Below are 15295 nucleotides of genomic sequence, written 5' to 3'. Positions count from 1 at the left end.
AATTAAATCCTAATTTCTAAATTGAAAGAAAATTTCTTTTTACTTCATTCTGCTCAAAATCGCTCAAGATGTGTTTAGTGCCAAGAGAGGTCATACTAAATGCCGACGATGCCTAAAGAAGACTTCAGAATTTTTTGTACATATTTCCTGTATTTTTTGTTTGTATCTTAATAAAATAGATTGAAAAATAAATATGGATGGACATTAAAACTTCTAAAACAACAAGTCTGGTGGTGGTGGTGGCCTAAGACTTTTGCACAGTACCGTACATGTTGACACATTTCAAAGAATTAATATTTCCCTGGACAATATTAGTTAAAACATTAAAAAAAACTTGAAGTTATAAAAGCATGATCAGAAAAGTAGTGAAAGTAGTTGAGAGCTGTTGAATCCTCATACATTTTGTAATGCATGTAAAGAGAAAAAAGTTTCAGGAATTTATTCTTTGTTCATCGTATGTATGCACATATATTGTTTATACATACAGTACAACATATTCACAATTATGAGGGTGGCATGACAGATCACTAAACAGAATCAAAACTGTATAAAATAAATCCCAAATAGTAAGACAAATAAATAAATAAATAAATAAATAATATAAATCAAATATATATATCTATAGGACTCATATTGTGTCTGCATGCTAACAGGAACATCCTCATCCATGTTGTTTTGTACAAACAATATAGATTAAAATGAAGAACGAGGGGCTTTGATACTGTACACGAGTTCATGAGGCTACTAAACTTCTTCCAAAAAAAGTGTGTTAACCAATGAAATTAGGAAGCACTTCTATAGACTCACACACATACAGTATGCAAACAGACTCACATACACACGAACCACGCATACCTATTCACCAATACATACATTCTTTAAAACACGCATAAAACATCACCCACTGGGAGACCCTGATTTTGCTGCACTCACTACATCTCTGTCTTTTCCTGAGAGTTTAACGCTAGCTCACCTGACACCATCGACCAGGCGGAGTCAAATGGTCCTCTCAGAGTCACAACCCAGCAATAAATAAATAAATAAGTAAAACAAAACAAACCTCCCCCTGTGCCCCAACACAGTATTTAAACACATTAAATTAAGTCACTGAAATTGCTACTGGAAAGACATAATCTTGTGATCAACGATGAAAAGCTTGCATTTGATTACAATTCCCCCTTTTAGTGTCACCTCATTCCACAACTTGTCAGCGTAAAAATCCACAAAAGGCCCCAATTCTGTGTTATAAAAATTGGTAAGTAGGTTTATTTGTATATTATGCACTAAAGAATATAATGTGCCACATATGAGTAGAGTTTTTAAAATAAGAGTGGCCATCGATAAGAGTTTACACTACTAAGCTGAACATAACAGGCTACAGGATAATGAAGGCATCTTTTCATTCGAAATGAATTTGCATTAAAAATCATTTTAAATGCGTATTGCTTTTAGCTTCAAATACCCTGTAAGGTGGTAATACTTTCCCAATTATGAAGAAATAAACCTAAAAAAAAAAACCAACAATAATAATAATTATACTGCCAACAGGATACAGTGTTTGCTAGATGGCACTACTGAGAAGGACTGACAGAGCGTTTTCTACCGAAGAGTACCTACTTCACATGGCTAGGAACATAATTCACTATGATCACTTCAAATTGTCAGATTAAGACAGTGTGTGAGAGAGAGAGAAGAAAAAGAGACAAATGAGAAAGACTGTGGTGAAGTCAAACATTACACCTGTTATAACGCCCCTTTAACCCTTAGGGGAAAATCATTTGATTATATTACAAACACCCAGTCCATGTCATTCAGAGCGAATACGCATTTGTTTTCATGTGTGTGTGTGTCTTTAAACATGTTTATGTACACGGTGGACAGAGGTCAACCAATGGCTCTATTAGAGGTCAGTATACACATGTGCATGTAGTGTGTGTATATATATTTTCTATGTTTATGTGTGTTTACAAATGCAGGAGGAAAAAACTGTATATAAAGTGACTAAGAGTGGGAATGATCTAATAACGTAGGATGTCATTTTTGTTCAAATTACTACTACTGTGCTATCATGGTGCTGGTGTATGATGCTCCTAATATGGTGATTGTAGGGTTGGGCGAATACTGTAGATATCAATGAGATGCGTTGTGCTCACAATAGCATTCAGAATTTTTGTACGTCTGGCAGTTTTATAGTCTGGTCTGGGCTTCGGGTATATAGATCTCGATGCTGTCTGCGCTCTCTGTGGCCGAGTTCTGCCGCACAGAAGCGGCTCGCTTGGCTGCCATCAAGCGTTTGCGAGCCTCCTGCCGCTGCTTCTCGGTGCTTTCCAGCGAGCGGTCCCTGGCCAGCGGAGGGTGGCCTTTCGGGGGTTTCTTTGGCACTGGGGGAGGCAGCCTTCTCTCCTGAACAGGGACGACAAATAGTCAGTTAGCCGCCGCGGCGGGCGGAGAAAGAGCCGCGATATGGCACACCTGCACATAGACAGCACACTAAAGCCAGCCGCGGCTAACGCTACAGAGGAGCGCTAGCCGAATGCGTGCGGTAAGAGAGAGCGGCCCGGCGGGGGTGAGAGGCTGGGGGCCGGTGCCCCCGTGGTGCGTGCCAGATGGAAACAGCTCACTGTCGAACAAACAAACAAAACAAACATGGAGAGGATGTCAGGAAATTAAGAATGATTGAGAGAAACATTCACAGTCTCGCTTTACGGCACAACAGAAAAACAACAGCAGTACGATACACAAGGCACATGGAGGCATTAGCGTCACGTTAGGGGACTGATTTGCAACGTTTAGCTGATTTACGCAAGCAAAATGTGATGATAGCTTCCTAATATTGGCCGTTGCACGTCCCGACTGCTGAATGCAAAGTATGACACTGTAGAAGCAACAGATCATGCAAATGAATGAAAAAAAGACATGTTACCCCTTCTACAAGTCTAAATGAGTCGAACCAAACTGATTCTGCAAGTTTGTTGTACCTTTCTCTCTGGAGGATCGAGGGGTCTCCAGTTGTTGGCTTTGAGCTGGTGCAGCTCATCAAACTTCAGGCTGATATTCTCAATGGAGAGCTGGAGCATATCCCAGAATCCTGCTAGATCTTGAGCCACTGGCCTCGGGTGAGCGTTGGGGTTCTGCTGAGGCCAAAATAGGTAATGGAGACAAAACGAGAATGCAAGAGGGATGAATTACACTGATGGCCTTGTTACATCTGCTAAGCCTTGACAGATATTGACAGTGAAGTACTTTAGTTAATATTGAAAGGACGCTGAGGAGGATTTGATTTGAGCTTGTCAGCTATCATTTGTTTACAAATAAGAGCTTTCTTTTTTCCTATTTCATTGCTAAAAACAACGTTATTTTGTGTATTTGGTATAATTTAATGTGAATGCGTGGTTTATGGTTCAAAAACACATTTTTGTAGCTCCACATGTACTGTCTTCCTGAAACGCACTGATTTTGTACAAAACTCATCGATTTGAAAAGCGTTGTGTCCCTGACTGGCCAGCTAATCTGTATGTTGTGATTGGCCTAAATAAATGTGACGCTTCTTACCGTGTTTGAAAGATTTGGCCACAATGCAATGCTAACAGGAGTTAACTTATAGGCTGTGAGACAAAGCGTGAGGAATTATGATAATGTCGGTCTTGTCTACAATTCATGTTGCTCAGGAAGTCACACTTCACGCAAAGTTGCCATGACAGTTAAGGTCCGTTTTGAAATCAGATTGGATTGTACTCCCTGATTTCTACAATATTCCATATCCAATACCGGACTTATATCGATACAGAATATCGTATCGGGCCACCCCTAATTCCTACATGATCAAAGAGCATGCAGTAAAAAAAAGGGCGGATTGTCTCTTTTTCATCTACCACAGTGGCCATTTCTAAAGCAGGACACATTTCAAAAAGTTTCGCATTGCGTCTTTTTTCTCTGTTTGTGCAAAAAGAGAGATGTTTATGGTCAGGGTCTAGGACAGAGGCCATCAGTAAAGGTTTGTCCGGGCCTGCGCGAGATGAAGACGGACGTTGTCTTCTTGCGCACACACACGTCTCCGTGCAGCTTCAAAGCTATACTCGAGCACATACACATATGCAGTATACATGATTTCTCATTCAAAATATTACTTTACCAGATCGTCAGGGCAGCAATAATTCACGTCAACATCCGATTTGACAGACTCACTGTCCATATTGTGTATTACAACTGTTCAAATCCGATCTGTGCATCCTATAGACAGTATCAGCAGTAACAACATAAATAAGCGCTTTCGTGGTCAACACGTAACTTCCGGTAAACTCCGCTAGGAATAATTAACAAAAAAGTACTTTAGTTTATTTATATAACAAGCAAAATAAACAACACGTAGATTACCTAGGAAACCAAAACATTTGTTATTTTCGACGAGGTATTTGTTCAAGAGTTCAGTTTAGCAACTAGTCAGACCATAAAAAAAAAAACTGAAACCGGAAGTAAAGTTCGCACCAGAAGTGTATCGCGTCACTGCACGTGCGTTCAATGAAACCGTCTATAGCGTTCTGCCGTGTTCTGTGTTATCTGCACTGTTATGGCAATGACATTACGCTGGCACAACAATCTGCCTCGACGTCTGACATTGTAGAAACTAAATTCCCCAATACATGGACTTTTCCAAACACCTCTATCATTTCATCAGAAATGGACTGTTCCAAAAGTCGCGCTGGGGTTGTCGTAACCAAAAAGCTACACAAATTCGATCAGAACGGTCAGAGTGAAATTAATTTCTGGAAATGTGATTTGAAATGGATTCTAAACCACCTCTGGATGTAGCCTGAAACAGATTAGAAAAAAACTGATTTCATGTGTTTTTGGCCGTTCACACGTTCTAAATGTGATTGGATTCCAATCAGATATGCACCAAAATCAGATCTGGACTGACAGTGTGAACAAGGTCTTAGAGCAGGGGTGGGGAACCCTGGTCCGTGAGGGCCATTGTCCGGCAGAGTTTTGTTCCAACCCTAATTAAACACACCTGAAAACTCTAATTCAATTCTTCAGGATTACTTGGAAATGAAATTCAGGTGTGTTTGATTAGGGTTGGAACAAAAATCTGCAGGACAGTGGCCCTCCAGGACCCAGGGTTCCCCACTCCTGTCTTAGAGAGGAAGAATTAGTAAATAGAGACACCTGTGCACAGTTTCAGGATCTCACCACTAGAGGTCCCTTAGAAGTAAACTATTCAACAGTTTTTCTTGCAAAAAGATAAATATTTTTTTATGATTTTTTATCTTTTTGCAGGAAGATTGTTTTCATATAATCTTTTATTATTTTCTTTCATCATAGTTTTGGTGTCCAATTATATAGTTTTTGTATTTGGGTTTATGTGATTATGCTTGGATTGTTGGTTAAAGTGTTTTGGATTGTTTGATAAACTGCTGAATAGTTTACTTCAAAGAGACCTCTAGTGGTGAGATCCTGAAATTGTGCACAGGTGTCTCTCTTTAACCAATTCTTACTCTCTAGAGCAGGGGTCTCCAACCTTTTTGGGCTAACACAATGGTTTGGAGGTCTATAAAGTCTACTCAAAGCTTTTTTATTTTACTTGTTGATATGTTTGTCCATTGTTAACATACATAAAAGAAGCCAAGCTTATATAAAAAATATGTAATAAATAAATATTAAAATTGAGACTATTAATAGAATGTGCTTTGGTGGGCAACTCACAGACTCCGTGCCTGCAGGCACCATGTTAGGGACCACTGCTCTAGATTCTAGCACCCTGACGAAAGCCTGTTTGGGCTGAAGCGCTTTGGTGTTTTTTTACATAGGGTGACCATACGTGCCATTCTTCCCGGACGCATCCCGTCAAGGATTTTGGTGTGTCTTCCGGAAGTCGTATTTGTTGACCGCATACGCCATTCAGTTAAAAACATAAGATATACAATCATAGTTTCATTCTTACCTTAAAATGTAACGGTTGCTTTTCTGTAATAATAATAATAATCCCCTATGACGTATGCGGTCGACAAATACGACTTCCGGAAGACGAACACAAAATCCTGGACGGGATGTGTCCGGGAAGAATGGCACATATGGTCACCCAATTTTACAAAGCCCTGTCTTAAAATAAAGGCGTTTTACCTTCATAACTATGTGAGCGCCTAGATGTGGATTTTTTGCCTTCCATCAGGATCCACTTACCATTTTTGAAATATTTGTAATATTTGATAATATTAATTGATCATAAATTATTACCTTTATGTTAAATTAAACCAAATGTTTATTAATATAATTTACATACAGCCAACTATTTTTGGCAGTACTCACAAGATTTTCTTCACACAGCTCCCTAAACTGCTGGAATTTCTGGGACATAAGCAGCTGTGCACTTCCAACTGCACTGCGGATCTTCCCAAGGACTAAACAACACACAAAAACAAACGCATATGCATTAAATAAACCCATAGCAACTAACTGCACTTAACAGGAGCTCTGGAGATTGATCCTAATATAGATTTAAAAGCAAAAATATAAACCCCACATTTGGCTTATTAAAGTGTCCAGCAGGGGGCAGATTCCCTAAACAGAAGACTTGATTTTTAATTACAGATGGTCGTCCAGTCCACTTTATTTTGTGCATAAGATGATAGGGGCAACGTAGGTAAATTCGGTTACTCACTCTCATCAGGTAGCTTGTTTTCCTTTTCATCTTGCTCCATCTGCCTGCACCAGCCCTCCATGCGCTCTGTTTCTGCCTGCAGAAGCTTGAGGAACCAGCGGCCATCACGCTGACAAACCGAACGGCCCACGATCTCCAGGTGATCTTCCGTTACGCTGTCAATCCACGGATCAGGCGGGGGCAGGATGGAGGGGTCAAAGCCGACATCTTCATAGTCGTCGGAGGTGCAGGCGTGGTAGTGATTCCCTGAGCCCTGTATGCTGACGGTGGAGGTGGCGGCGTCACGCGAGTATTGCCGTGACATGCAGCCGGAAGAGGGGAAATCTGTGACAGGGGAGTCGGCTGGTGTGTAGTCTGGCGTGTCCAGATCGGCCTGCACTGCCGCCGTCACGCTGTTAGAACGTGTGAACCGACGGTGACTGAGATGTAGAGCATGGAAGAAATAAAAAAAGAAAGGGGAAGACAGACAAGAATGAAAGAAATTAAAGATTAGACTTGAAGGAAGGAACCGTGTTTTGTTTAATTGTCATGAGCACACCAAACATTGGTAGTCATCCAAGACCTGGAGAACTCTGGAGATGCTATTCTGAAAAAAAAAACAGAACCTGGCACTAAACAGTAGTCACTGCTTTGTCTAAAAACACAACTGATTTCCTCTGTACTGCCAATCTGTACAAGTGCCAATGTCTGCATAGACAGCATTTGTACCATGTAAGTAACTGATTTCAGATGTTCTTTGTTGGTACAGACTTCATTAACAGCAGTTTATATGGTACACAATTAACATTAAATAGCAAAGCTAATAGCTGTGTTCTTTTCTCGAGGCAAAAGCAAGTCTCCAATAGCCCCGCCCTCATGGTATTCCTCATTACAGGAAGTAAAGAGAGGTCATTTCGGGGAGAGAAAGACGTTACCGTTTTTCATATGGCACATAAATAATTAAAAAAGAACCACACAGATAAGTCATTTATAAAAACACAACAATATTCCTGGGATTGACCGATATGGATTTTTCAGTGCCGATGCCCATACCGGGTTTTTTCATCAGCCTTAGCCGATGACCGATACAGGCTGCCGTTTTTCTTGAGCCGATATTTGGAGCCGATACTGCTTTTGCTCACTCAATTTAAATTATAAAAATGACACAATGATGATGCCAAATGTTACAAGTCTCAATTTTAAAAAGTAACATTTATAGAACTTAAAAAACTATATTTAACAAATAGTAAAAACAGGTGAGGGTGCTATGGAACCATCTTTTGATGTTGTCATAGAAAAGGTTGGTTGTTTCTAGTCACATGACCTGCAATCGCTTGCGGCTTCCAGAACTCTGTCTTTAAATAATGCTGGAAAAAAATTGGTGAACACGGTAGCCACATATCGGCCGATGCCGATACACATAAAACTCGCAAATATCGCCCCGATATATCGGCCGGTCGATATATCAGTCTATCACTACAATATTCCATTAAAAAAAATCATGATTTCATTGAATTTGTCACTGTAAATTATCAGTTTTTTTCACCAAAAAAATCTAGCATTTAGGTTGCAAAATTAATTGCTTTCACCAGAAAAACAACCAATACCTAACAATACTATCTGAAATATCTAGCTTGGCAGTTTTGAGACGGGTTTATACAGCGCCGGATTTAAAACACTAGGATAATCCTGTTCCTAGAATAAAGTGAAATGGTATAATACAAAGTTTCTTAATCCCTGATTTTAATGCATCCGATGAGTGGATAAAACCAGTTCGAGAGTTCAATTCAAAATCACATCAGCACAGGACCCTGGCTGCTATTTGTACTGTTGCACAAAACACACAGATGCCCAGACTCACCCATGTTCCTCTTCAACCTGAACCCCAACTGACTGAAACTTTGATGGGTCCTCTTCCTCATCCTCAGGCCCATCCACCTGTTAAAAATACATTTCATTATAAACCAGCCATCTACAGCACTGTAAATAATTTTCGTTGTTTTCACAGTTTTTTACTGTTTTTCTCGACAGTTTCTTACTGTATAAGTTGTTTACAGTTTGTTACTGTAGCTTTGTTGTTTCCACAGTATTTTAATGTATTTTAAACAGTTTTTTACTGCATAAGCTTTGTACAGTAGGCTACTGTAGTTTTCCAATGCATTATGGGAAATATTACTCTGAATACGGTATTACCAAACAACTGCAAAACACAATGACAAACGTATATTTATATCTTAAATGCTTTATTTTTTGTGAGATATTTGGTTTAATGTCTGTTTTCACATCAGATGCTCGGTCTGTTCCTTTAACATAAATCACGTGCCTTTTCTGAGGCTTTAATGAAATCACCAGCCAATTCAATAGACATACCATCAGTTCTTAATATTGTTGCCTCTAGGTCACAAATTGTATTTTTAAGATTAGTTTAGGCGAGAATATATATATGTATAATCTTCAAATAGCAGTCAATTAGTTAAGAAAGCGCTAATTTTCGTATTTGATTAAACAAATGCGGAGAGTTCAGGCGCGAGTTGGTCACGTGATGTGCTCCTCAGTTCTGTCAGTAGGGGGAGTGGGAGAACGCGTGTGTGTCGTCGCTCGTCGTATCTGTTCTGCTAATCTAGCGCGTATTTCTTTATTACCATCTGCTGGGTGAATATTAATACGTATATGCTAACTTTCATTTTGTGACCACAAAATGACAGAGAGCTATTATAAGAGATCTTGTGTCGTCGTGTTTGTCTTCACTCACTTCATCATTATCTGGTAAGTGCTATAGCCTATATGCAATATCTGGTATGAGACTTTATTGGCACTAAAGGGTTCTTTCGGCTAAATTTTACTTAATTTCTGTCATAACAGCAAACAACTTCTGCAACTACATAATGATTGTCTGCGTGTGTGCAAAAGAAAGCACGTTCACTGTGTAAAACCCCGCCAGCGCTTTTTCAAATTAACGGCCAAGGCAGTCTGAGCTTATCGTGTTGTGTTGACGGAGACTTTGCTGAGGTAAGTAAGAGAAATAAATTAATGTGTTAAATAAATAACGTTATAAACTTGAATTATGTTGTGCCAGAATACGTTGTGTAATGAATATCTGTGGAATAGGTTTAAAATAATACATTAATGACTGAACATGAACTTGACTGAACATTATGGCAGCTAGAAGTATTGAAAAGACGTATAATAGATTTAACAATGTTTTATCTTCTTTATTAGTGTATGTAAATCTGGGCTACAGTCCACAACAAATTTGCTACGGTAGTTTTACGCCTGCATGCTCGTCCTCTCGTCTATATCGCGGGGACATCATCACTACAGCGGGAATCGCATTGAAGAGATCCTGTGCTTGTTGCGTGGCGGTGTGTTTGTGTGCTCACTTGGATTGAGACCAGCAGTGCTTTTTTTAATAGTGGGTGAGTACTAACTTATTATTGTGTAGTTTCATAAAAGCCTTACTCTTTTTCAGTCACTTAACTTTTGTTCATCTGCTAATAATAGGACTATGATCCATACACAAAGATGTATTGTGGATTAAATATTCGCGAATATTTATGTGAAAATGTATTAGTGTTCTGCTGACATGAGATCTGAAAATGTGTTCTAGGACCTGATATGGATTAATCCAATGATCAACGTTTTTCTTTGTATCCCTGTTTTGTATGCTGCCATTACATGATGGTCATATGTCCCGGATGATCGGGAGAAGTCACGTGGTTCAATTATTATTATTATTATTATTATTATTATTATTATTATTATTTACGTGGTTCAATTATCTGTTTATAAACATTTTTACCATGCATTTAGCATCAGGCAAAGCTTATCTTACTTATAATTATGTTGTTATTACAATATCATGTGATCATCTGAGTTAGAACAAAATCTATTCATTTTCAGGTATTACTGTGCAAATGCCCTGAATCATTCTGTTGAAATGTTATGTGTTTAAGATTCTTTAAGACATCAAGATGTGGTTTGGGAAGGACCTTCATCTAAATCTGAAGACAGGACATACTGGCTCAAAAAGGTACAATATTTTTATACCCAATTTGAAATGTTGAACAATTACTTTACTTTACTGTACTGGACTGGTCAAGCGTCTGGTCAGGAACTGCCTATACACTTGAAAAATGCACAGAACTGGAACAGCACATCAGTTGGGAGCTCATTAACAATGATTAAATTTATCTAATAATTATTTTAATATTTATAAGTAAGCAACTACTTGCTGAGTGTATTTAATGAGTGTGTATTAATCTCTTACATCTCCCATACTTAGTACAGTATATTTTAATCAGTTTGGCAATAACTTGTGTTTTATTTTTATGTTTACACAGGTGTTTCTGATATGGAGAAAAACCCTGCACTGCTCATTTTATTTCTTCATCTTGAGAATACAGCAAGTTTAACTTTTGTCTGGAAAATGTAAGTTTTGAGTTTGTCTAACAATAGAGTTTAGATTTTGATGCAATTTATTACTCAACTCTTTAACTTGTATTCTTAGTTACTCAGTACATTTTATTTTCAAAGGATTCAGCAAAGCTAACACCAACAACAATTTTTCATGGCACTTCAAACCCCCTTGATGTGAGGAGCCAGCATCAGAATGGATGGTGTCAATATCCTGAATGAAGAAGTGGAGGTAACAGAGGTACTGTATCTCTTATGGCGCTTTTCCATTGCATAGTACCCCACGGTTTAGTTTAGTTTGGGTTGGGTCAGCTCACCTCACTTTGGCGTGGTTAGCTTTTCCATCGAGTTTAGTATCACTTCGGAGTGGGAGGGATTATAGGCGTGTCGTTATATTTACGCTGCCTACTGCTGTGACATCATACACGTGAGAGCGTTGTTGTACATTCCCATACATTAATTTATTTCTCAGTCTGCCACAAAATTAAAATTGGCCACCACAAATAGATGTTTGCACATTGCGTTTATAACTACCTCTGTCTCACATGACAGTTTCTGTTCAAACACTCAACCCGTGGCGTCAGTCGACGGCGCTCCGCTGGGCCTCATTCAAGTTGCATTTAAGCATATATAATAGGGGTGCACGATTCAGAAAATTTCACTATTCCATTCGATTCCGATTTTTAGGCTCAATATTCGCTTCAAAATCAATTTTCGATTCAAAAACGATTCTCGATTTTTAAAAAACGATTCACAGTATGTAAATGTAGTTTACTTTTTCCTATGTGATTGATTGTAGTAGACATACAATTTTAAAGAAAAGAAACACAACAAATTAAATGTAGTTTTAATATAACTTTATGTCTATATGCAAAAATAAAAACTGTTATGAAGCAATTAGATGACCCCTTTTATCAAACTCTATTAAATACAATTATATAGTATATTAATGATAGACAGTGCAGGTCTATAGATTATAAATGTGACTGGTGTTATAATGGTTATTATTTCTATTAGATAGAGCAGGAGCAGGAAAAATGCCTATTTTTCAATTTCTCTCTTGCCGATAAAAAAAAGCTAAATCCACTCATTATTTCAGATTCAAAAGTCTACTTGCTGTTTAGTGACAGGGGACTTTACATTACAGTTTTGCGTTTTGTAAATCTTGAGCTTTGCTCGTTCAGTGCAATAGATTTTGGAAAATATATGGTTTATTAATAATAATAGAAAAAAATGGGAGACAGAAAATCCAGCGCGTGGTCTTGTCTTTTAAATCAACAAGCCATAGAAACCGCCGTCACGCTGAAGCTTTAGCGCGGTAGCGCTCATGGTCACGGCCATTCTCCGATCGACTCGGGTTGTACACACAATATTAATCAGACTTTGGGACCAGAAGTAATTTAACTACGACTGACCATCTCAAATATAAACCCGGAACCATACGGGCCGCGGGTGCTCCGTGAAGTCCTCTAATGGTATAACTCTGCTCAAGTTCAGAAACATGAATGTCACACGAGCTTGTTCGCGTCGCATCCTAATTCATTGAGAAACAGAAAGCACGTGAACGCATACTGAACTCATCATGTCGCACACAAAATGTCAATATTAAAGAGTGTCATCATCACAGAAAAACAAAAAAGATAAAAAATTTGATGCCAGATATACTTGGGCACTTTTTAATATAACTAGGCAGCGCGCCCAAGTAAAGTCAATGTGTGGGAAACACTGTGACAAGAGTGTGCAGGCGTCAGAGTGAATACAACGCAGCAAAGCCATCTATAGGAATACTGAAATAAACTCATTTCAGGACAATAGTAACACGGCATTAAAAAAAATTTATGAATCGATTTTTGGAATTCTATTAATCGATTTTTTTGCACACCCCTAATATATAATGCGGACGTGCACGTCGCAAATGTGCCGCCACAAACTGCAAGTCTGGAAAAAACTGTTATGGTGTCCCGGATTCTCAACCTGCGGATGTTTTTCATCGCTAAAAGGGTGTTTGGAAACTTATAGCAGAACACAGATAACAACATGTTTGCTTGAGACAGCGCAAGCTAGCAGTAAGCTAAAGCTAATATTTACATTATAGCGATGACGTGACGATTCTCTCAGACCAATCAGTGATCTACAGTGTTTTCACGTCACGTTTGGTATCAGCTCGGGTCGCTTGGAACCCCAACCGAGGTGGTACGAAAAAAAGTATCGGGTACTACGTACTGCACCCAATGGAAAAGCTCCCAAAAGTAAGCTGACCCGACACAAACTAAACTAAACCGTGGGGTACTATGCAATGGAAAAGCGCCATTAGTGTTCTCCTTCAGTGTAGCATGTCCAAACCCATCATTGCACACTAAACATTAAACATTTTTGGTGACTACAAAAGACAGTCTATAACACTTCTAAAATTGTACAAACAACGTATTTGTATAAATTGTTTTGCCATAACAAACCTTACTTAGTGGTAATTGGTTCATATATAGTTTTGTGTAAATTTGTTCATTTAACGTCTTAAGTTTGGAATGGTCTATACGGAATTAGTTTTGTGTTTATTGATAATAATTATTATAGTAAACACATTTATTTATTTCTTACACCAGTTATAATTTATGGGTAATATTTGTGTCATGTTTTAGTCACTGAAATGTGTAAAATTGTGCGAAAATATTCAATAGTCTACCTGTGGTCTATTAAATATTATTTATTCAAAATGTAATTTTACTTCGCAGTGGTGGCTGGTGACTTCTCTCGTAAGGGGTGCAAATTCAAAATATGTGTTCAGAGTGTAATGTGTGTTGCTCATCATGTCAAAGTATGTGTTCGTTGAGTCATGTTAACCATGTGCATCTTGCCTTATGTCAAAATACGTGCCTGCTGTAAAAGTGTCAGAAGGGTTTATGATTTTATGACACTCACGTTCACAAAATACTCGCAAGACACTAACTTAACACTAAACTCTGATTACACATGAGATTTAGCGAGATCTGGCAAACGTGAGTGCCTCTTTTATAATAAAACCCTTTGAAGCATCTTGACATGATGTGTGATGCACATAAGTTTACATGACGCGCTAAATACATGTTGTGACAAGCTTTGCATTGTGCGCCCTCGAAAAAGAAGTCACCAACCAGCACTGCGACTGGGTTATTTAAGCTTTTAATAATATGTAATGTTATTATAACATTATCCGTAATATTTTCTCTGTTCTCTCAAGGTGGATCTCAAGACTTGGCCATGTTCTAGATAATAACTGGTGAGCTCAAAGTACATTATTGCTAAAAACAAGCATTTTAGATGATTAGTTAATTTTTGGACTTATTATTTATTTGTTTTTATCATTTGTTACAGAATTATCACAAGTGCTGTCGCCCCTGCTGTATATGATGCCCCCACCACCTACACCAGCTGTAGAAAATGTCGGTCCTGGAGTGCCGTTGTCCTGCAGAGTTTTGCTCCAGCTCTAAACAAACACACCTGAACAACTAGATCTAAAGAGTCACCTGAAAACTACAGGTAGGCAAGGTTTTATTAGGGTTGGAAATAAAATCTGCAGGATTTTGGCACTCCAGAACCGATGTTGCCTACCCCTGACCTACACCTTCATCCTGCCACCACCACTCATACTACCTACAAAAAAAACTGTATTGTAATTATGCTTTTCACTGTATTGTATGATGTGGTTTTCTCATTTAGGGTAACTACACTATGGCAACCATTTGATACATTGATTGCTGACTGATTTTGTTAATTTTTATTTAACCTTTTGTATAAAATCTAATCATTTTTTGGTTATTTTTGTTAATATTGTTACAAATATACAGTTAAAACTGCACAATAAATTTTCTGCTTTTAAAGATATAGTTGTTGTCTTTATATTTAACACCAACCGATAAAATAACAGTATTTAATTTAATCGTAAAAAACACAGTAGTATATATTTTACACTGTAAAATAAATAACAGTAAAATTGAAAAATACAGTAGTAAATATTTTATACTGTAAAATAATTAACAGTAAAATTGAAAAATACAGTAGTATATATTTTACACTGTAAAATAAATAACAGTAAAATTTCCAGTATAACAGTAAAATGCTGTATGTTGGATCTTAGAAAAAACAGTATAATACTGTACTTCATTTTGCAGTATGCTTTAAACTACTGTCATTCTTTCTACAGTAATTTTACTGTTATTTGAAATACAGGAACTACTGGATAATTGTTGCCAGTAAGTTACTGTTAAT

The 15295-nt window shown here is 37.9% G+C and overlaps 1 protein-coding gene and 1 long non-coding RNA gene across 9 annotated transcripts in view; one reads left to right on the top strand and one right to left on the bottom strand.

Moving 5' to 3' along the window:
* Nucleotides 1–424: 424 nt before the first annotated feature.
* Nucleotides 425–15295, bottom strand: part of dlgap1a (discs, large (Drosophila) homolog-associated protein 1a) — a 126459-nt gene continuing 111588 nt past the window's right edge. For 4 of the 6 annotated variants that reach the window (XM_065276418.1, XM_065276422.1, XM_065276421.1 and 1 more), the window contains 5 exons: nt 8499–8575; nt 6659–7077; nt 6307–6398; nt 2979–3134; nt 425–2403 (listed from right to left, as the gene is read on the bottom strand). In XM_065276418.1, coding sequence (XP_065132490.1) covers nt 2188–2403; nt 2979–3134; nt 6307–6398; nt 6659–7077; nt 8499–8575 — 960 coding nt within the window. In that variant the 3' untranslated portion in view covers nt 425–2187. The other 2 variants (XM_065276420.1, XM_065276423.1) reach the window with 2 other exon arrangements.
* On the top strand, nt 8726–14881 carry LOC135766916 (uncharacterized). 3 transcript variants are annotated; one of them, XR_010541842.2, is made up of 8 exons: nt 8727–9403; nt 9500–9646; nt 9857–10053; nt 10591–10667; nt 10978–11065; nt 11171–11282; nt 14268–14306; nt 14402–14881. It is a non-coding gene; the product is annotated as an uncharacterized lncRNA (long non-coding RNA). The 3 variants fall into 3 exon arrangements; XR_010541840.2 differs by having other exon boundaries at nt 8726–9403; nt 9857–10667; XR_010541841.2 differs by having other exon boundaries at nt 8726–9403; nt 9857–10667; nt 11171–11291.

The sequence above is a fragment of the Paramisgurnus dabryanus genome, chromosome 6 (genome assembly GCF_030506205.2).
Source record: "Paramisgurnus dabryanus chromosome 6, PD_genome_1.1, whole genome shotgun sequence".
Classification (NCBI taxonomy): Eukaryota; Metazoa; Chordata; class Actinopteri; order Cypriniformes; family Cobitidae; genus Paramisgurnus; species Paramisgurnus dabryanus.
The sequence above is the reverse complement of the archived record's forward strand: the minus strand, read 5'-3'. Positions and strand labels throughout refer to the sequence as shown.